This window comes from Colossoma macropomum, unplaced genomic scaffold (genome assembly GCF_904425465.1).
Source record: "Colossoma macropomum unplaced genomic scaffold, Colossoma_macropomum, whole genome shotgun sequence".
NCBI classification, from domain to species: domain Eukaryota; kingdom Metazoa; phylum Chordata; class Actinopteri; order Characiformes; family Serrasalmidae; genus Colossoma; species Colossoma macropomum.
Window position 1 is genome coordinate 30,707,388 of NW_023494795.1, and position 20,831 is coordinate 30,728,218.

The window sequence follows — 20,831 nt, forward strand, 5'->3', positions numbered from 1 at the left end:
ACTCAAAACAGAACACAAGTCAATACCTTTTAATGACATTAAAATCTGAATATCTTCTGCAGTTACAGATATAGGAAGAGTAGAACAAGCAGCAAAGCTCATTTTAAATAGGTTTTACAAAGCAGTGACCCTCTGACAAAGTTTATTTCTCTTTAAATCATAAATTAAGTTGCATGTTAAATACTCTAGGCAAGAATGACGAAGCCTGCAGCTTTATTTTCCCAATATGGGGTACAGAGGGAGTCAGAGAGCCACTGTTGAGTGTTATTCTATATCCTCAGGTCTGACAGGATGTGGCAGTGGAATTATAGACTTCTTTTCCGTGTCTCTGGATAATGCTTTCCTCATGTCTGCAGACAAAAAGGTTACAGTAATTACCTTAGGCAGCAAAATTGAGGTTAATAAATCTACTGATTAAAATGTGGCTGTTGATTAATCAGTTACTGTTAAAGGTGAAACTTTTACTTAAAATTACCATAAGCATCCTCATCTGGTTCTCCATTGCTTGCGGAGTAATATTCTATGACGGTTCTATAGACACTGTATCCCAGCTGTTTGTACATGTTAACAGCAACTTGATTTGAGACTCTGACAAAAAGATCAACGAAGAATCCTCCTTTCCTGCATGTGGGGAAACACATACACACAGGTTACCCACGTTGTCATCTTTTATTTGCTTTGAATGCAGTGGTTCCCAGTCCTGGCAACATCATGCTGTGTCTTACTAGTCTCGCAAGTCAGACTTCTGCCTGTGGTCAGAGAGTCTGGTGCATTCCATCACTTATTGTGACCAAGAACCACCTACAGTGAGGAAAGGGCCGACATTTTCAAAATGAGGTCACTATTAAACTAGTGACAGGGTGATAGAACTGATTTCTTTTCAATCCAATACCAGCACCAATACTTCAAAAAGATGAAATTCATTCTACGCTGAAAACCAGTTTAAAAAAGTGGACATTAAAATTGTGTTTGAAAGCCTTTGTGTTAGTATTAATAAATTGCCACAAGTTTCTGTTGAACGAAATTAACATGTGGCTGCCTGTGTGTATGAGAGGAGACACACATTTGTCTACACATTTGTTTGCTACGATTTTTTTTTTCACCATGAGTTCAGTTACACAGATGTAATTCAGCAATTTCCTCAGTATAATTCGGGACAATTACTGATGTAATTCATTCAGTTTGCTTAAAGAAAACACATCACAAAAAGAAACATCAAAACCTGAAGTATCAGAACTACTGATATTTCAGTATTGGTCTCCATACCCCTAAAACAAACCTGCACGTAACAAACTGGCATGTGTGCTGCCAAATGACACGAGGATAAAAGCTGCTAAACATTGATGGTATAAGCCTTAAATTTACTGATTCTTTGCAAACTTGCATTCAAAGCAAAGGTTTCTGTTTTTTGTCAGTACTATTCGAGAAAGCATAACAGAGAAAAAGATTTTTAAACATTATGTCCCTTTTTTGGTCTCAACACTACTAAGGTTTCACTTTTTATGCCTCTATAAATCAGAACAACAAATTTTAAGGGTTCTATTTTATGCATACATATAAGTATGTGATGTCCAGGAGTGTCGGTCTGCACCAAATACATAAACATTACTGAGACTGTTAGCCTACGTAACAGCAGGTCACGTGTGAATCCCTAGGTTTCAACTCCGATCAGAGCAACTGATTTATTTTGCTCAGACATTGGGAACAATTCAAAGTGGGCATCACTACTACTAAATGCTTCAAGATGCTTCATGAGTAACTTTTGTAGATGTGATGCCATTTTTGCAAACTTTTTTTGTGAAATAACAGTTGTGAAAGTAATGAGTACTTTGCCAAAATCTTCCTCAATTACACAAAAATTATTGAGCCAAACATACTTGAATGGAAGGTAGAAATTCGTGGTGTGTGATGCAGCGACTAAGGAGTGGTAGTAGTCAAATTACCTATTAGTGTACTTTTTCATTTTTCACTAATATGAATTTGGATTGATACTTTCATAAAAAAACTACAATAAAATGTGCAGTAAGTCCTATGCATAAGAGAAAAAAACAATGGATTTTGAAGGTCTAACAGCAATTAAGGAGTAAAAGGTATGTTTTTTCTCTTGGAAATGTAATTAAATTATTCATTTTCAATAATACTCAAGTATAGCATACATCTTCCAAAATAATAGTACTTGAGTACAGTAATGAAGCACAATTACTCAAGTATTTTCCACATCTGTCCAGAACTGGGAACTAATGTTGTGATGATAAAACAAAGTTACCAATTAACCTTACCTTTCTGAGATTTCCTCCAGCATTTCCATGAGCTTGGCAGCAAGTCCCAGTCGTCTGAACTCAGGAGCCACTGACAGAGCTGTAACATGCCCATGCCACTCTTCTCGCGCAACCGAGCCTTCTGCCTTTCCCATGACTGCAGAAGCAGGAACCGGGGCAGGGAGGACAAAAAGGAAGGAGACACAGAAACCGTTAAGTTCACCCAAGTCGTTCAGTTATACGTCTAGGTCAGGGGGGTCCAATCTGACCCGCAAAGGGCCGGTGTGGTTGCAGGTTTTCATTCCAACAAAGCAGGAGATCACCTGATCAAATGTTTGAAGCCTGACAGGAACTGATTAAAAAGGTGGAATCAGTTGTGCTTCAGCTTGTTTTGGGTGAAAATCTGCAGCCACACCAGCCCTTTAAGGATAAGACTGGACTCCCTTGGTCAAGGTTTTTATTGCTGACTTTAACACCGAATTAAGCTGCTGTTTCAAATCCAATTGTCTGTACAATTATAACAAGTCCATTCAAAAATGTTTCCCTCTGTCCATCAGGATAAATGACAAAAAACTAAGGCTGTCCATAAAAACCCTGTCTTGTTACTAACCTGTGAGTCTGCTCTTTTTAAACTGACAAAGTTTTCTCCTGGTTCTGCCTGGTTTTACATTCTGCAAATGTGACAATGTATGAACCGACTCGCTCTACACTACAGGGTGAGTATATCGTCACTGTCAGAACCCAAACCTGTATGTCTATTTTTGTTTTTTATTAACTTTTTTGACATAATTTGAAATTGCCAGCTGCTGTTTACATTGTGTCAAAATTTCACAATGAACTGACCAACAGAAATGGTTTAATTTGGAATGTTTTCTACTTAAACCTTTATGAAAAGTTAAAAACCTTTTTTCCTTTTCCTGTAAAGTTATTTTTTGGACATACAAAACATATGCAAGACCAAAACAGGAGTGTCACTAACACAAAAGGCAATATGTTAACGTCACATCAGTAAAATCACTAATGTAACCCTGCTTTCACTACAAAATACAATGTATTTAAAAGAGACTCACTGTAGCCCATCAGCTCTCCACCTGGAGCTTCTGCCACAATGAAATACTCAGGCCAGTGTGCCAGATACTGCAAGTAGAAGGGAATTCCATACTGTAAAGCAGACGGTTAAGGAAGGAGACTGCATGGGTATTAAAAAGTTCACTTGTGGTGGGAACAGGCACACCTCCTTCTATTTACACTCTTCATCAGGTCCACTTCGTCAGGTCTTACGTTATCTGCTCAGCAGTGGTGACCACTGATGAACGAGCTAAATGGGGAAACATTATGCAGAGAAGCAGAGAAACTGCAATGAGTAAAAGGGAAATGGACAATGAGTGTAGATACAGTGTAGATGCACATAATACAGTGGTCAGTGTTTGACTACCGAGTAACATTTGTTTATGGCAAAGGATACAGTCTCTGTTAAAGGATCCAAATTTCTGTAAAAGAACAAAAACAGCAACATGGACACAGTTATTAGATCAACTTCATGAAACTTATGCACAGTAATGTCACTCGGCAGAGCTTAATGATCTACAGCTGTCTATCTGGTCTACTACTGAACAGTAAGGGCTGGATTCCCAGATAGGGACTAAACCTGGTCCAAGACAGCGCAGCACTCTGAATGGAGACTGTGTGTAAGTACTTGTCTTCATGTTCCTGCTACTACTACTTGTACAGAACAACACACTTAGCTTTAAAGACATATAGTAATGCAGGTTTTTCTACAGGAATCTTATAAGAATCTGAGAGTAAATGGATACAGTTGTTATAGTTTACTACTGAAGAATTATAGATTTATTATAAGACAGTACTACAGAAACATTACAGGTGTGAAAATTTCAAGATTATGGAAATCGTGCACTTTCTTACAGTTCTACTAGAGGTTGGTGACATACCAGTGTTCTATAGTTATTGTGATAAATCCTGTCACAATATGCTTTTCTGAGCAAATCATGGATTTTGTCTGTACTTGAAAAATTTGAACTACATGTTTCTTTACAAAATGAGCATAATAAGTGATGTTTAATTGGATTTAGTGCTATGCGGTTTGTGAAAAGCTGAATAAAATTAATTGTATTACTAATATTATTATTATTATAGCATTTTTAAATGTGGCACTATGGGTTCTATTTTGCCTGTTCCAACTTATTAACTCTCCAAAAAAATTAATATCATGCACTTTGTGTATCATGATGTTTTTTGACATATCACCCACCCCTATGTACTATGACAGTTTTTTTTTCTTCGTCTAAGGTCAACGTCTTAAGTTTCAAAAGTCTAAGTTGTTGCCTGTAATACATCCGTTTTTCCTTGTTGTATCTACACTCATTGTCCATTTTATCAGCTCCACTGACCATACAGGTGCACTTTGTAGTTCTACAATTACAGACTGTAGTCCATCTGTTTCTCTACACACTTTGTTAACCCTGTTCTTTAATGATCAGGACCCCACAGGACCACCACAGAGCAGGTACTATTTGGGTGGTGGATCATTCTCAGCACTGCGGTGACACTGGCGTGGTGGTGGTGTCAGTGTGTGTTGTGCTGGTCTGAGTGGATCAGACACAGCAGTGCTGCTGGAGTTTTAAACACTGTGTCCACTCACTGTCCACTCTTAGACACTCCTACCTTGCTGGTCCACCTTGTAGATGTAAAGTCAGAGAGAGTGGCTCATCTGCTGCTGCACAGTTTGTGTTGGTCATCCTCTAGTCCTTCATCAGTGGTCACAGGGACGCTGTTGACGCACACTAACACTCCACCGCCACGTCAGTGTAGTGCTGAGAATGATTACCACGCAAATAATACCTGCTCTGTGGTGGTCCTTACTAGTGAAGAACAGGGTGAAAGGGGGCTAACAGAGTATGCAGAGAAACAAATGGACTACAGTCTGTAATTACAGAACTACACAGTGCTCCTATATGGTCAGTGGAGCTGATATAACACAATGAGCGTAGATACAAGGTTTTAATGTTAGGGATTGGTTTGATTCCTATATCCATACAGCAGTTTACACACCTGTATAACGTTATATTTAATTTCCCACAAGAAAGACAGAAGAAGGGTTTTACTACAAGGCTAAAGGGTTTACAGAGACCGGACACTCTCGGAAAACGAAGCTAGTGAAGTTAAAGAGAGTAGTAAGATTTGAAGTAGCTGAAGTCGTCCTCTAACTCGAGTTCCCCGGGCCACCTCAAACGTTGCAGCAGTTACATTATGCACTATTTAAGGTGGAACGGGATATTCGAATAAGAAGCCGACTTCAGCTTCGTTAACGAGAGCGTTTGTTAGCCGCCGTGCTAATCTAGCTAGCACTTCTCCGCCTGTATTCGCTCGTGCTCGGTTTGTCTGCTAACGCCACACGAGTCCGACATCCTAAACGAAGGACAAACTCACATATTATTGAATTTGAACAGGTCGTCGCAGTTAAAAGCCCGTAATGTCGTCATCGTCTCTGTCTTCGTTGAAAATTAGCCGTAGCCAGCTTTGCCTTCTCTGTCTCTCAGTAAACTAAAGCGCTGCTGCCGGAACGGCGCCACCTGGCGGCCGGAGAGCAAACCGCACAATTTCTGGCGTGAACTGCCAAAAGAAATGAGGACACCATGCCATTAATGCGAAGCACCAGCATGTAGTACAACATCAGTATCTTTTTTGTTTTGTTTGTTTGGTTTGGATTAAAACCTTTAGATCCCTTTAGGAAACCATCAAACACGAAGAGATGGCTAGGCTCAAAGCAGCTAAGTTACATTAACCATCCTTGAGCAGATGTAGAAGTCGCTTGTCACTTGCGAAGTGTAAAATGACACACAAACGGGCAAAATCCCTCACTGTCGGATACATATTTTCTTCTATATTACCACAAAACACATTAACTGAATATAAACAAGAACATTTTATGAAAAAATACACTTATCTGTGTCATTGGGTTTTGCTTTCCTCTCCGTCACACCATTTTATTTAGCCATAAAAATAATATACTCTTACTTTAAGTGATACAGTGAATAGTGACATCATTAAGCCTTTTCTCATCTGGTACTTCTTATCTTTGTTTTTATTCAACATTGATATTTTGTTGTTTTCTGCTTCATTAACACTAAACAGAAATATTTCTAATGACTTTTTGCTGTTTTCACAGAAAATGTACATACTGTTAAAAAAAAGGTTTAACCTTGATAACAGGGATCATGACATGATTTTGCTTGAAAAATCCACCCTGTCATCCCAGCTCAGTATGATGTGGTTGTATTTCCCAATGATGTTTCTTTGAGTGTTCATGGTTGTATTCACTAAAGAACTCATAAGAACCATCTTGTTTAAAGAGTGTATATCATCAGGAAAAGAAATCTTTGTTTGTTTGCTTTATACTTCTTCTATATGTCTTCACACTAAGCATGTACAGAAAATTACTGTATCTCAGCTGCATATTTGATTCTGATGGTTCTTTATGCACTTTTTCAAGCCTAGTCATCTCTTCTCAGAATCTGTTTTTAGTAACATATATATATCGCTGTTGTCAGAACAAAACCTTGTATCTCCAAAATGAAAACTTTACAGGAGAAGAAAAAAACATACTTTACTTTTAATGTGAGTCAATGGAACCAGAGTTTTTTCCAATATATTTTGGGATGTTTCTTTTAGTCCATTCATCATGAAATTTACATACAATGTAAAGAGTAACAGGCATTTTCAAATTATGTCAAAAACTGAAAACATCAATAAATAAATAAATAAATAAATAAATATATATATATATATATATATATATATATATACATAAAACATTTTATTTTTATTTTATTATTATTATATTTTTTATTTTTTATTATTGTTTATTATAATTAGTAACACCATCATATTATCCAACTTTTACCTGCTTCTGCTCTGAAAGAGTTTTTTTTTAAGGCTCTTTAGAAAGATCTTCCCTCAGGGAATATATAGGTGTGGTTGTGTCAGATCAGGTGGACAAAGCTTCTTTTAAAAATCTGTCCATGCTGGTTTCATAACCACACAAAGTTCACCTGAGCTGAGGACTCGCAAATGGATCAGCTTCACATTTTAACACTGTTTGGATTTCTAGCAGCTGTTAATGGAGCCCAAAATGCGTCAAGGTATTGAAACGCTTTGGTCTGGTTTGTTCAAATAAAATAAGCATTTCTGATTTCAAATCAGGTCTATTCTACAAACCACTCTCCAGTGTGGGTGCTAGTCTCTTTCTTAGTTTTGTGAATATATCTCCATTTGATGTCTATTAGATGTAGTACGCCATAATGTTGCATGTGATTTGTTTCATTTTTTGCTATTTTTAAATTTACTAACAACGTTAATTCCCTCCCGGTCCTGCTCAAAGCTCGTCGTACCTGATCTTAGTCTCCAGAGTCGTGCGACCCGGGATTCCCACCACAGTCTCAGTCACGAACCTCAGAGATTCTCCTGTGTTAGTTGTCTCTGAGTTAATCCATGGAAACAGCAGTATCCAAACTCAGAGCAGCATTAAAGCAGGTGGGTTATTAGCCTGTAAAAGAAGGACAGTAAAGCACCTATTAACAATGTTTTCAAAAGAGCTGAGCATACTCATTTACTTTTTATTGTATTCTGTTCAAAGGGTCGACAGAAACGCAAGTTCTTCCTGCAGTGAGTATCTTTATCATTTCTAAGTAAACCCACCTCAAATGTTTGCACCAGTACAGTATTAACCACTTTAAAGAGCAACTCCATCTGTTTTATTTTTATTTCTCCATAATTCAGAGGTTGACATGTAAATAAACTCATTCAGAGTGGGTGTGAAATGGTTCATTGTAGAGAGACAGACTGATTTCTTTACAGTGGTGGTGATGTGAACCAGGGGTCACCATGACTACAACACAAATATAGCCATTTTATTTTATTTATTTATTTTATTTAAATAGCTGAAAATCTGAAAAAATTGCAATCCCTTCAGGGGTTATTTTGCCTCACATTGCCCTGGATGCACCTCTACACCATGAAAAAAATATATTTTAAGCCAAACTCTTCTCAAAACTATCATAAAACAAGGTTTCAGGCATCAGGCAGTATATTCATAACCATTTCATATAATAGCTATATAAGAGCTTTTAGAGATGGACGTCTGGTTCCACCACCACTTAGAACAGAGCATTTCACACCAAACCACTCTGACCACTTTATTTTATATATATATGTACTTTTTTTAGTTTTTGACATAATTTGAAAAATACCTGTATACATAGTGTAAGTTTCATGATAACTTCTGCAAAATTTTGTTTTCCGACAGCAGCTTATATATATATATATATGCATGTAACTATATTCTATATTATTATGTAATATATCTAATATAACTTTTAAAGAATGTTGTAGGTGACAAAGTGTTTTAGGAAAAACTGGTTTAGGAAATCTGCTGAATAATGGGTCACACCAAAAAGATCAGATTCCTAAGTGTTTAGGAGTGTCTTAGTGGTACAGATGTGGGTCAGATAGTGGCACAATCCCACGATCAGACAAAGCTTTTGTTGCATGAATGCAACCACAAACTGAAAGACTGAAACCTGATAATGGTGATCAAGCAATCATACTCACAGTGCACAGACGGCTTTGATATGGATTCACTGGTACAGACTGGTTGACTCTCATTAGTCCTAAGACTCTCCTACTGCTCTCTCTAACAGTAAGAAATAGAGCCTGATGACGTTTATATTGATCAGTCTACTGAATTAGTCCAAAGTCAGAGTTGAAAACATATTTTGAACTTTTAACTGACATAAACTTTAGACTAAAATCCTTCTTCTTTAGGTGACTTTATGCCTTAATTGTGTTCATTTCATTAAAATAATCGATTGAACATTCCATTTTGTCACTACTAAAACCATAATGCCTCCAAAACTTTACCAAATGTTTCACTAGTGACTGTTTCAATTTTAGCTCATTTTGAGCAGAACTCAAAAACACTAGCCAGTACATGACCAGCAAACACAGCTTTGAACAGCTGTACACAAGTAAATCATCGTATTTTTTTTATTAAAACACAAAAATGTTTACTTAATTTCAGAAGTATTGATAATTCTTAATGTTCCACACTGATGTGAGCGTTTTGAGGGAACTATAAGTGGTTCTTCTGCAGCATCAACCCAGAAAACCCTTTTTGGTGCAGTTTAGCACTTTATTTTTAAGAGTGTGGTTTTCTTTCTCTCTCTCTCTTCAGATTTCTGAGACTGATATGAGCTACTGGTTCCCGTATGAGCTGAGTGTCAGAGGCTATGTGAAAGGAACTCTGGTCTTCTCTAATTCCACCATGCTGCACTACAGCCCCAAGAGCATGTTAATTTTACTGCAGACCGACAAGCCAAACTACAAGCCAGGCCAAGCAGTGAAGATCCGGGCAGTGCTCTTAACCCCCGACGGCAAGCCGTACGACGAACAGATAGACATTGTCATTATGGTGGGTGTGCTTATAATAACCCTCCTAAGACCCTCATGGTGGATTCGCCTCAAAATGGCCCTTCTCACATCTTCTTTATTCATTCCTTTCTTGTATCTCATTGAAACACAGAGAAATTAAGAGAATAAATTCTGAATGAACAATCCTCAGTAAACTGACCATGACCTGCAGAAACTCTTCATCTTCATGAAGAAGTTTGTGGTATTTTCTTTTGCACAGACATGTTGAAGGCTGTACTACTCAGATTGGTCAGCTGGTCTGACGGCTTTCTTCTACAGTGGTCATTTGTAATATGTGGATTATGTTAATAGTATGGTCATTTTAAATAATCTACTAACATTTGCATGGAATTTGTGAATCTGGCAGAAAATTTGGCCAATTTTTTGCTCCAAACATGCAACAGGCAATCAGCCAATTTATTATTATTATTTTATGAGGGTAAATAACGTGAGGCAGGCATGTGCACTCACACCGCATTTGATACTGCTGATACACCTTTACTGAAGCATATTAAGCATAAGTTATTGTGATAAATAACCAGTATTGATGTTTAATACTCTGATTCTGAAATGGGCAACTTATTTTTCATTTCATTCACAAATTTAAAGTGCCAGTGTGGCTCATTAAAGAGTAGTTCATGTTATTTATACTGTAACTTTGGCTAACAGAAAGTGCTAGAAATGTGCTAGAGTGCTACATTTGTTTATTTAGTGCAGACAGTGTGAGCTTCAGGTTAAAAAAAGACCAAACACTGAAAATTGAATGAAATGAAATGACTTATTAAGTATAATCCTGCGTATAACCTTGTGTGGTCAATTAAAAAAACATACAAAAAAAAAACAAAGCTGGACAATCTGACCATGTTTTCTGCAGGATCCCAGGCAGAACAGGGTTCATCAGTGGCTGTCAGTGGACACTGTCCTCGGCACGGCATCTAGAGAGTTCCAGCTTTCTGAGAACCCCCCGCTTGGAAAGTGGGAAATGATGGCCTCAGTAAATGTGAGTCCATTGCATTTGCCATAACATTAATTTCTTCTTGGTTACCCACTTTATTAATATGTATTGCTTCATTTAGAAGATTTGATTTAAATAATTTTGCTGCCATTTGGCCTAAATTTGTCATTTTGTTAATTACATTTTTGACAGTGGTTGATTACACTAACATTTATCTGACTTAAGTAGATTTGAGCTGCATGTTGAAAAATTGATGCATTACTTGATTTGAATGTGTAAATCACTTAAATATGAATTAAATATATCAACACAGGTTACCAAAAGTAAGTAAAGTGAAAGATGGCGTTGTGTGGATGTAATACATGGTATTCATGTGTAAATTATGAACATGGTTGAGTCAAGTAAATTCAATCACTTTTTTCAGTGTGAGCTGCTCCAGAACAATAATAACAGAAAGCAAATATGAATTGATTCTTCTTATTTGCAGGAAGTCACACAGAAGCAGGTATTTAATGTCCATCATTATGGTAAGTTTGATTGTAAAAGAAAATTACAGTACTGACCAAAGTGAAAGCTGTCATAATCGTGTCTTACAATCATGCTGGTCTGTGTTTAACTGTAGTGCTCCCCAAATTTGAGGTTGAGGTGGAAGCTCCTGAAGTGCTTTACTATAAAGATCACCTGACATATACTGTTACTGCACAGTGAGTCTGCATTAAAACTGCTCTAATGTGACTTAATCAACTGTCCACTTTTGACTGAAATGCCTGTTTTGTCTCATGCTGAAGCATCCATAGTGCCTGAAAAGCCTAATAACAGTCAAAATGCAGGAAAACTCACATGATTTTTTTTTTTCATTTAGATATTTATACGGAAAGCCAGTTATGGGAATGTTAACCATAACGTATGTTCACGGTTTCCATGGTGTTGAAGCACATTATGGAGATCAGAAAATGGTAGGAATTTGCTTCAAAGTCTAATCTACACTGCACATCCTAGTTTTGTAGTACTTCACAAATAACCTTATCTTCACCTCTTAGATTGATGGCACAGCAGATTTGAGCTTTGATGTTCCTGCGCTGTATCGGCGGAAGCGCTTTGATGACTATTTGTATCCATATTACGGAGGATCTGAGACCAGTGACTATATCGACATTAACGTGCAGGTCACAGAACGTTTGACCGGTAAATATCACAGTTCAACACCTCGGCTTCACAAACATATTAATATGATTTTCTCATTCTTTTTGACAAAACTATACTTTATTAAGTGATACAGTCAGCTCTATAAACTTCAGGTATAAAAGATTGTGAAGAATGTCTTTATGGTTAATTAGCTCCAGAAACAAGCAGAAACAAAAAATGATTTTTCCTTGACAAAATCATGTGTTGCATTTATTGGCACTCTTTCATTTAGTTCTTTGTACAACATAACAGAAGTTTGATGAGAGTAAAGAACACAGGGTCAGTACTCTAAGGTCACTCCGCAATGCAGAATCTCTCCAGATCCTCCGGGGTTCTAGGTTCTCATAGGTTTTCAATTGGATTTAGGTCAGAGGAGTGCAGTGGTCATGTCAAAAGCTTGATTCTGTGGTTAATGAAACATTTTGGAAATATGTTTTGGATGCATTGCTCTCATTGGAGATCCAATTACTACCCAGACTTAGCTCTTTCACACAGGCAGCCAGATGTTTATGTAAAATCTCCTGGTCCTTCATGGGGACCACAATGTATCTTATGTCCTTCATAGAGACCTTGTCTCAAAGGGCCTTTACAAGAAAAACACCCCCGAAAACAGATCATCCACCATACTTAACGGTGGGTTATTTTCTGTATTACCAACTTTCTTTCACACCAAACCACGATGAATGTTGATTTTTGTCTCATCTGACCATAGAGCCCAGTTCAAAAGCAAAGTTCCAGTGCTTACATCTGTGGTTAAATGAAAAAAAAAGACTTTCTTCTGGAATGTTTTCCAAACAGTTTGTTTGCATGGCGTCTAATTGTACTTTTGGAGACTTGGTGACCTCAAAATGCTAACATCTACTGCAAATCAACATGACTTATAGAGACATTTCTGCATGCGTGTAGCTGTTTTATGTAGCCATTGCCCAATTTATGAAGGTCAGCACACTTTTATCTCATTTCATTTGTGTATTCTTTAATCTTCCCCATGTTGATGAATGAGGGAATACGTGTCTGTGTGACCTCATATTTATACACTGGTAAAGTCACAAACAACCACTAAAGAGTTACTGTTTGCTCAGTTGAACTTAAATATAATTGGGAACATCCTTCAGTTACATTCTGTTCATAAGAATTTCTAGGGGTACCAATAACTGTAACATACATGGTTTTGTGAAAATTTACAAGTGTTTTTTTTTCTTAGACCACATTAACTTTTATTAACCCCTTAACAGGCCATGGGCCAGCTGGTGGGCACAAAGTCTTATTACAAACTTCTACAACCTGAGAATAACTCAGTGCACTGAAGTCCCTGTAGTTACTGGACAATAAGCCTTAGTGTGTAATAAGACTGGAATTTTAAGGGGTTAAAGGTTAGATTTCTTTCATATTTTCAGCTAATTAACCAAAAAGATATTTTTCTAACCCTTTTTTCTAATCCATTTTTATCTTTTATAAAGCTGATTGTCCTTTAGTGAATAACATGAAACTATGTATGTTTTTCTATAGGAGTGACTCACAACAGCACTGTGAGGATTTCTATTGCGATGTGTAGATATAATCTGGAATTTCAGCACTATCCCCCCACCATAAAGCCATCACTCAGCTTCTCATTCCAGGTTAGTGCTGTATGAGGCCATTGACCCATTTTAGGTGACCTACTTTGTACGTCCACTTCATGGGTTCCATGTACCTTATATGTCCACTACCTAGGTGTACCATTACAGACTGCAGTGTGTCTCTTTCTGTAGAACTTATCAGCACCTCTCTACCCCATTCATGATTAGCCAGTTTGACCACCGGGCATCTTGTTGACGAGATATTGGTATAAGCCTACTTGGGGAAATTTAACAAGGATCATTGTATTTGGTCATCATTTTGCTTATTGCTAAGACAGATCATCAATGATGTTTTTACATCATGCTATGAACAGTAAAATACATTAATTACAATGTTCTGGCCTTTAATACAAACACATAGTCAAAATCCAGGCTGGACTCAAAACAAGAACAAGTCGATTACCAAACAACAGGAACATATAAACAGCTAAGATCAAAAACCAGTAAGCAAAAACCACAGCAAACAAAGCCAAATAGGAAGGAGCAAAAAACAGAGTCAAAAATACAAACAGGGTCAAAAACAAGGGAAACAACAAACAAGAAAAAATGCTCAGTACGTGCTGGTGAAACGGGGCAATACTTCACAAAGTGAGAGTAGAAGTAAACCGTCTTTGAAGGGTGAAATTGGAGGCAGGAGTAACAGTATTCAGGTGATGATGACCTTGAGAGTGGTTTGTGGTTGGAGGATGGCTCTGGGGTGAGTGTCATATGCTCCCCTGGTGGATTCTGGGAACAGGAGTTCAGAAAGGGATCGGTGTGCTAAGCGCTGTGAACTACAAGGCTGGAGGGAGGCTTGAAACTTTTATCCTTTATATGTAAAAATAATTGCTACATTTTATATCTGCTTTAATTTAAAACTGCACCATATACATTTTTAAACCTGAGAGAAGCATCATTACTGAGTCAGGAGAATAAAAACAGGCTGAAATAGTGAGCGTGCGCTGCTGCCAGTCAGCCTGTAAAGCCTGAAATAATCATTTAAAAGTCAGAGGCGTCAGCTCGGGAGTTTTTCACACCACATCCTACATCTTTACAAATTAATGTCAAACTTAGGCTCAAAATGAAGCTCCAGCTCAATATTTAGGTGTCCAGTGCAAAGTCAACATTATACTGATAAAGATATAATGACTACAGTAGATAATTCACTCACATCCTCAGAAGACACGTCCTTCACCAAGTTTTAACTGAGTTCTCAATGAATATTCTTTCAACGCGCTCGCAAACATCAGATTCATCCCCTCAGGGAAGGAGTCCCAAGCACGGCCCATGTTACGAACGTTCTTCTGCATGTTGCATTCAATTACACATTTCTACCAGAGAGGTCGCCAAATCCTAACCCAGCTTTAAATTGTAGCTTAGCTTTTTATGCTTTATATGTGCTTTTAAAAGTAATGCCAGTGTATAAAGAGTTTTTATCAGCCAGACTAATTCATATGTGCTTTTCTCTGTTACAGCTAAAACTGTCCACCTACAACAACCATCCCCTGACCTCAGAGGACCAGGACAGGCGTGTGAGTGTAACCATCAGTCAGCAGACTTTCAGTCCGATGGTATGGGATGACCCCGCAAATCTTCAACCACGAAGTCACAACTTCACTAATTCAACACAGGACATCTTCCCAGCCTCCACCTTCCCTTACCCTTCTGGAAATATGCCAGTGGAGAGGTTGCAGCTGTATGTTCCTGCTGATGGAGTTTTACCCATCAGTACACAGCTCACAGAAGATGTGGCTACGCTTACCATAGAGGTAACACTGCGCTGGTTATGACCAAAACTAAGGCTTTTAAAACAATAGTTCAGCAAAAGAACAATCTAATTTACACAACTGACCATTTGCAAAATAGCCTCTCTGCCAATCACAATAATCTCTAAATATTCCTTCCTTCTTCAGTTCAGGAGAAACCTGTGACAAAACAATCTTTCAGTGAGAACGGCAGTGGCGGTAAATTAGTCAGCATCAATAGACTAAGAAATGGTGGGAAAGTGTTTCTGAAGAACATATAATGCCGGATACATGCTATACTGATCATCTGGCGGGTGGATCTGTTTTTATTTGATTTCTGAAGCTGAAAAGATTTTATATTAAACTATGTGTCAGACTATACTCACAGCTCAGTAGCAAAACTAGTAAGAGGCTAACAGACTAAAGCCACAGTCACACCAGCCATATAGACAGACATCTTTGGCCCAGAGAACACAACGTCCATACATAAACAATCTGAAAGGTGACTCGTCAGAACACAACACATATTTCTACTGAGCGTCAGTACATTTCAGATGAATATGAGCCGAGAGAAGTCGTCAGCATTTCTGCACGCTGTTGACATATGACTTAGGCTGTGCATAGTACAGTCTTGCTTTTGTGGATGCAGCGATGAACAGTGTTTATGGACAACAGTTTGTCAAGTACTCCTCTGAGTCCATGTGGTGATATCCATCACAGAAACATGCCATTTTTAATGCAGTGCCATCTGAGGGGTCAAAAGTCATGGGCATTAAGTTTTGGTTTTTGGTCTTTTCCTTTAATCACAGAGATGTCTCCCAATTCCCTGAATCTGTTGATGATATTCTGCACTGTAGAGGGTGAACTACCTAAAATCTTTCCAAACACTCATTGAGGAACATTGTTCTTATATTGTTGGATTATTTGCTGATGCATTTTTGGCTGCATGTCAAGCCTCTACCATCCTTGCTCCTAAAGGACTACGCCTTTCCTGGATGCTCCATTTATATCCGAGCATGGTTGACTAGCTGTTTTTAATGTTTTTGGAACATTTGTATGATAAGTGTATATTTACAAAAAAACATGGCATTGATAAAATTATACATATCTTGTCTTTGTACTGTTGTCGTTCATATACAGGTCAAAGTAGATTTATAGATCACTGCCTTCTGTTTGTATTTACATTTTACTAACTGCCCCACTGTGATTCAAATGATTTGCACAAAGCTAATTGGTGGGGTGAATGTTTCCATTACATTAGCCTCATAGCTCCAGTGTCAGACAATAAACATGCCTTGGATATGAGGAAAATTTGATGTGCCGCTGAACTATTGTTTTAAGACCACTGATATCCAAAATCCAAATCAGCACAAAGCCTGCTCTACACTTCCACCTTCCCCTCACACTACCTTCTGGCTGTTTTTAATCTTTTGAATTGTGTTTTTATAGCCAATTGCCAGGGTTTCAGACTATAAATCATTCAGTGGGAGAGAGGAACAATGTCTTCATTTATGATTCTTATGTGGATATTGTGCCATGCTGCCATCTGGTGTGTGTTCTAGGTCCAGTATGAAGACACACACAAAACCTTACAGCTGTACAGAGAATACTCATCTCCCAGCAAATCTTATATCCAGCTTCAAACAACCAGCAACTTCCAGGTAAGTCTCTTTTTTGATGTGTATTTTTCTTACACATTATATTTTATAATAGTGATTCAGGATTAATATGTGGTCTTATTGCATGACACTTACAGATCGGACAGCCTTTGACAATCACGGTGGAAACAAATTTTCCCTTTGCTAAGTTCCATTACATGGTAAGTCAGTTTACTTGAGGGGAAAATGTGGTTTGATTAGGCAGTGATTAACAGTACATAGAACAGTTCATTGTTCTTGCATTCTGTTTATTTATGCAGTAGAATTTGGGTCACTAATTACTCAAAACATCTCATGCTGTGTGTCGAGTCATAGTACTGTTCAGAAGTTACTGTTTTTAATAATAAAAAATAACTGTGTTGCAAACATAAATATGAAATGATTTTATGATACTAGTACTTTCAGCTTCAGAGGATTCAAATAATGGTGTAGAAAGCTAAATAATGACATTTTAGAACTGATTCTAAAATGAGAATTTAATTTGTCAGATGTCCAGATCTGAGCAAGAGTGGAGCTTGATTTTCTCCTCTCCTTCAAAGATGAAAGCTTTAAGTGCTGTTTATTTGATAAGGACAGTTTTGGTGTCTACCAGGTCTTGCAGGTGGTTGTTAGGAGTCCTAGTTTCTCTGTAGCTTTAATTGTTTTTTGAACCCCAGTTCTGGAGTTCAAGTGGATTACCTTATATCTATTACAATATCAAAACCTATTACAGATAAGATATATAAGTTATATAAGTATATAACTTATTACAGATAGGTTAGATAAGTTGGTATACTATGATCTGAAGGCTCTTTTCTGTTAAACATATGCTTTTTTACATTTTTCTGACAAAAAATATGCAGATATACATTGTTCAGTATGTCCACACTATCATACACAATTGTCATGACAGATATCATGTTTGTCGTAATGACTGCTAACTAGAGTACACATGAAAAATCATGTGACAAGCTGTCATGGCACTGAACATTATGGCATCTGTCATTAATTAACATTTAAAATATCTACTGGTGTCCAGTTTATAGCATTTCACTCTAAAACTGTTGGTTATTACTAAATAAAATAGCAATAAGAAATTTTTTGACAAGTCATTCCAGACTTTTGAACAGTAGTTGTCTCCTCTCAGGTTTACCCTTTGTACAGTCAAGTTACATATTTTGTTGATTTTCTAAGTGTAAATAAGTTAACATGTCCTCTACAGAGAACACATTTCTGTAGATTCTAATGCACAATTACTGTTTATTTACTGAATTTAACATCTTGGAAAAAAATAATATATAAACATATATATGTAAAATATGCCACAACTTTTGCACAGGCCACATTTAGTTTTTTTCCCCCAGTTTATTAAATACAACAAATAAACAGTAATTGTGCATTAAAATGTGCAGATGTTTGTTCTCTGTAGAGGATGTGTTCACTTATCATCACTTAGAAAATCAACAAAACATGCAACTTGACTGAATTGTTCAGACTTTTGCATAGGACTGTATGTGTATGTGTGTGTGTTTTGTGTGTATAGGTGACAGCTCGTGGTCAGGTTCTGGATGCTGGGACATTGAATTCGTCTTCCTTTACACTGTCTCCAGACTTGTCGTGGTTTCCTTCGGCCAGTGTTGTGGTCTACTGCATCCGTCCTGATGGAGAGATCATCAATGACGCACTAGATGTTTCTTTCACGCAAGTCCTGAGAAACAATGTAAATTTAACTCGTAAAGTTGCCACTAGACTTAAGTGACAGTATACAGTACTTCATGGGTTTAACCTTGAGTTCACTATTTATGCAGCACTAGGGAACAGTAGATGAGTAAAGGTAAAAACTCTGAGGGCCATTTCCCAGATCCAGATTAAGACTAAGAATTTGTAATGATGAAACAACATTGACACTGCAGCTTAGTGCAAGACTAGACTCAACAGTGTCCACAAACACAGTAGTTACAAAAAACAGAAAATGAGCCACAGTACTTTGAGGCACATGCAGCTCAAAGAATAAATACTAAATATAAATAAAATTGTTTTAAGGATAAATATGTATTTAATCTGGATTTAAAAACAAGTATTGCACCTGCATTCCTAATATTCTCTAGAATGAATGAAGAAAATGATCTTCCACCAACTGAGCTGTAAGTGATCCTAGAAGTTTGCAATAAGCCTGCCTCAGCTGAGTGAAGTGGTTTGGATGGGCTATTAGGTTGTTGCCTGGAGGCCTAGTCAGTAGCACGTTACAGTAGCCTTATCTAATAGTTATGAAAGAATGAAGTAATTTCTCAGCATCCTGTAAGGATATGTTTCTCAAGTAATAAAATGCATTCTTTGACATATTACTGACAGTGGACTGAGTATAATTAAGCATCATCAGTATAAAAGTAAAAGGCAACATTGCGTTTAAAGATTATGTATCTTAGGAGTTTTAAATAAATGGAACATAGCAAGGGCCCTAAAACAGAGCTTTGTGGGACACCATACTGCACTCTCGTATGTTCAAAAAGCTCTGCATTTATACTGTCAAATTGGAAGTGGTTTATCAAGTAAAACTTAAACCCATGCAAGAACTTGTCTGTCTAAACCAACTGTGTTTTCAAGCCTGTCCATTAAAATATCATAGACAATTGTATCAAAAGTCCACCAGTACCATAAAAAAGACTTTCCCACAGTCTGAGGAAACCAGTTGACTCTGACCACCCAAGCCAGCGCTGACTCTGGGTTATGATGTTTAGATTTATGATGCTTGGACTCTGTTTAGAGTGGAAATACCAGACCAGTATGTTTAGTATAGTAAATGACCTGGAGAAAAAGATTTTGTTTTTGCATTTTGTTGTTCCATCATTCCATCAAGGGTCAAGCTTGTGTCCCCCAAAGTGTTTTAGTTACACTGTGGCACAAATACACCATATTCAACTTAAGAGCCAGTGAAATATGAATTATACTAACTCCCGCATGAAGTTCTACATCATTCAGTTTATTGGCATAAAAGAATGTGGAACTTTTGGGAAGATCTGGGGTTTGTGAATTCGTGCTCAGCTAATTTCTGACCAACTTTCAGGTCACTGGTGTATTCATAGAGTAAATCAGAGATGGTTGGCTAACGCTGAATCTTTTTCTGTCCAGGTCTGGTCTTTGTCACTGGTATGTTTTGTGCTAATCCAGAAACACAATCTCTCTTTCTTTTGAGATAGTCGATGCTTGCCAGACGTTTCTCTCCAGTGCTAAAGCTGGGTCACAGCCTTAGGCAGAAAAAGGCTACATTTATAATAATAATAATAATAATAATAATAATAATAATAAATCTTCATTTTTTATAGCACATTTTAGCTATAAAATCTTAAAGTGCTTTACACAGGAATATAAGTAAAAATATTGGCAAGATAAGAACACTACAGTCTAAATAGGAATAACAGCACCGTTTCAAACAGGAGAAAATGAGCCACAATACTTCAAGGCATATGCAGCCTAAAGAAATATGTATTTAAAAACAATTATTGAGCTTGCATTCCTAGGAGCTATGTAAAAAAATATATTTTCCACCAACTAAGTGTGGTCTGGATGGGCTGGATAACGCTTAGACAGATTAGTAAGATTTGACACAGGCTGCTGCATTCTGGGCTAGTTGCAGGGCAACCAGCCAGTAACATGTTACAGCAGTCTAAAGTAGTAAGCCTAATGATTTCTTGGAAATTGAAAAAATGTTACCTTTTATTTATAACCATCACGCTTGTTGTATTTAAACTTTGCAAGTATTGTAGTAATACGTCTAGTTCGGACCTACGATATGAGCTGTAGTATAACTAGGTTTCAGTCAGTTTCCAGAAATGGAAAGCAGCGACAACAGAGCTCTTTACTGAAAGAGTCACTGTAAAACAGCTCCATACAAGGTGAACATACATATTTAATGCATTTTACAAGCTTCAAACGTCCATGTTTAATGTAGACCCCCAAAACCTGATCAT

The 20,831-nt window shown here is 37.3% G+C and overlaps 2 protein-coding genes across 3 annotated transcripts in view; one reads left to right on the top strand and one right to left on the bottom strand.

Annotated features, from left to right (window-relative positions):
* Positions 1 to 15: 15 nt before the first annotated feature.
* On the bottom strand, positions 16 to 5,814 carry naa20 (N-alpha-acetyltransferase 20, NatB catalytic subunit). Its single transcript, XM_036582164.1, has 6 exons — positions 5,706 to 5,814; positions 3,724 to 3,748; positions 3,329 to 3,419; positions 2,280 to 2,415; positions 476 to 621; positions 16 to 350 (listed from the first exon to the last, which is right to left on the bottom strand). The coding sequence occupies exons 1-6, from the start codon at positions 5,756 to 5,758 to the stop codon at positions 265 to 267; spliced, it is 537 nt and encodes a 178-aa protein (XP_036438057.1). The 5' UTR covers positions 5,759 to 5,814; the 3' UTR covers positions 16 to 264.
* Positions 5,815 to 7,304: 1,490 nt separating this feature from the next.
* cd109 (CD109 molecule) overlaps positions 7,305 to 20,831 on the top strand; it is a 39,632-nt gene continuing 26,105 nt past the window's right edge. For both annotated transcript variants that reach the window (XM_036582166.1, XM_036582167.1), the window contains exons 1-14: positions 7,305 to 7,417; positions 7,657 to 7,808; positions 7,912 to 7,940; positions 9,508 to 9,744; positions 10,618 to 10,743; positions 11,186 to 11,225; positions 11,321 to 11,402; positions 11,561 to 11,654; positions 11,739 to 11,883; positions 13,393 to 13,502; positions 14,957 to 15,250; positions 16,789 to 16,887; positions 16,983 to 17,045; positions 18,407 to 18,583. In XM_036582166.1, coding sequence (XP_036438059.1) covers positions 7,347 to 7,417; positions 7,657 to 7,808; positions 7,912 to 7,940; positions 9,508 to 9,744; positions 10,618 to 10,743; positions 11,186 to 11,225; positions 11,321 to 11,402; positions 11,561 to 11,654; positions 11,739 to 11,883; positions 13,393 to 13,502; positions 14,957 to 15,250; positions 16,789 to 16,887; positions 16,983 to 17,045; positions 18,407 to 18,583 — 1,719 coding nt within the window. In that variant the 5' untranslated portion in view covers positions 7,305 to 7,346. The remainder of the gene's footprint in view (positions 7,418 to 7,656; positions 7,809 to 7,911; positions 7,941 to 9,507; positions 9,745 to 10,617; positions 10,744 to 11,185; positions 11,226 to 11,320; positions 11,403 to 11,560; positions 11,655 to 11,738; positions 11,884 to 13,392; positions 13,503 to 14,956; positions 15,251 to 16,788; positions 16,888 to 16,982; positions 17,046 to 18,406; positions 18,584 to 20,831) is intronic.

Coding starts and splice junctions, on each gene's coding strand:
- naa20 (XM_036582164.1), bottom strand. CDS start 5,758: ATGACGACATTACGGGCTTTTAACTGCGACGACCTGTTCAAATTCAAT. Junction 2,416..3,328: donor TGGAGAGCTGATGGGCTACA/GTGAGTCTCTTT, acceptor CTGCTTCTGCAG/TCATGGGAAAGGCAGAAGGC. Junction 622..2,279: donor CTGGAGGAAATCTCAGAAAG/GTAAGGTTAATT, acceptor CCCCACATGCAG/GAAAGGAGGATTCTTCGTTG.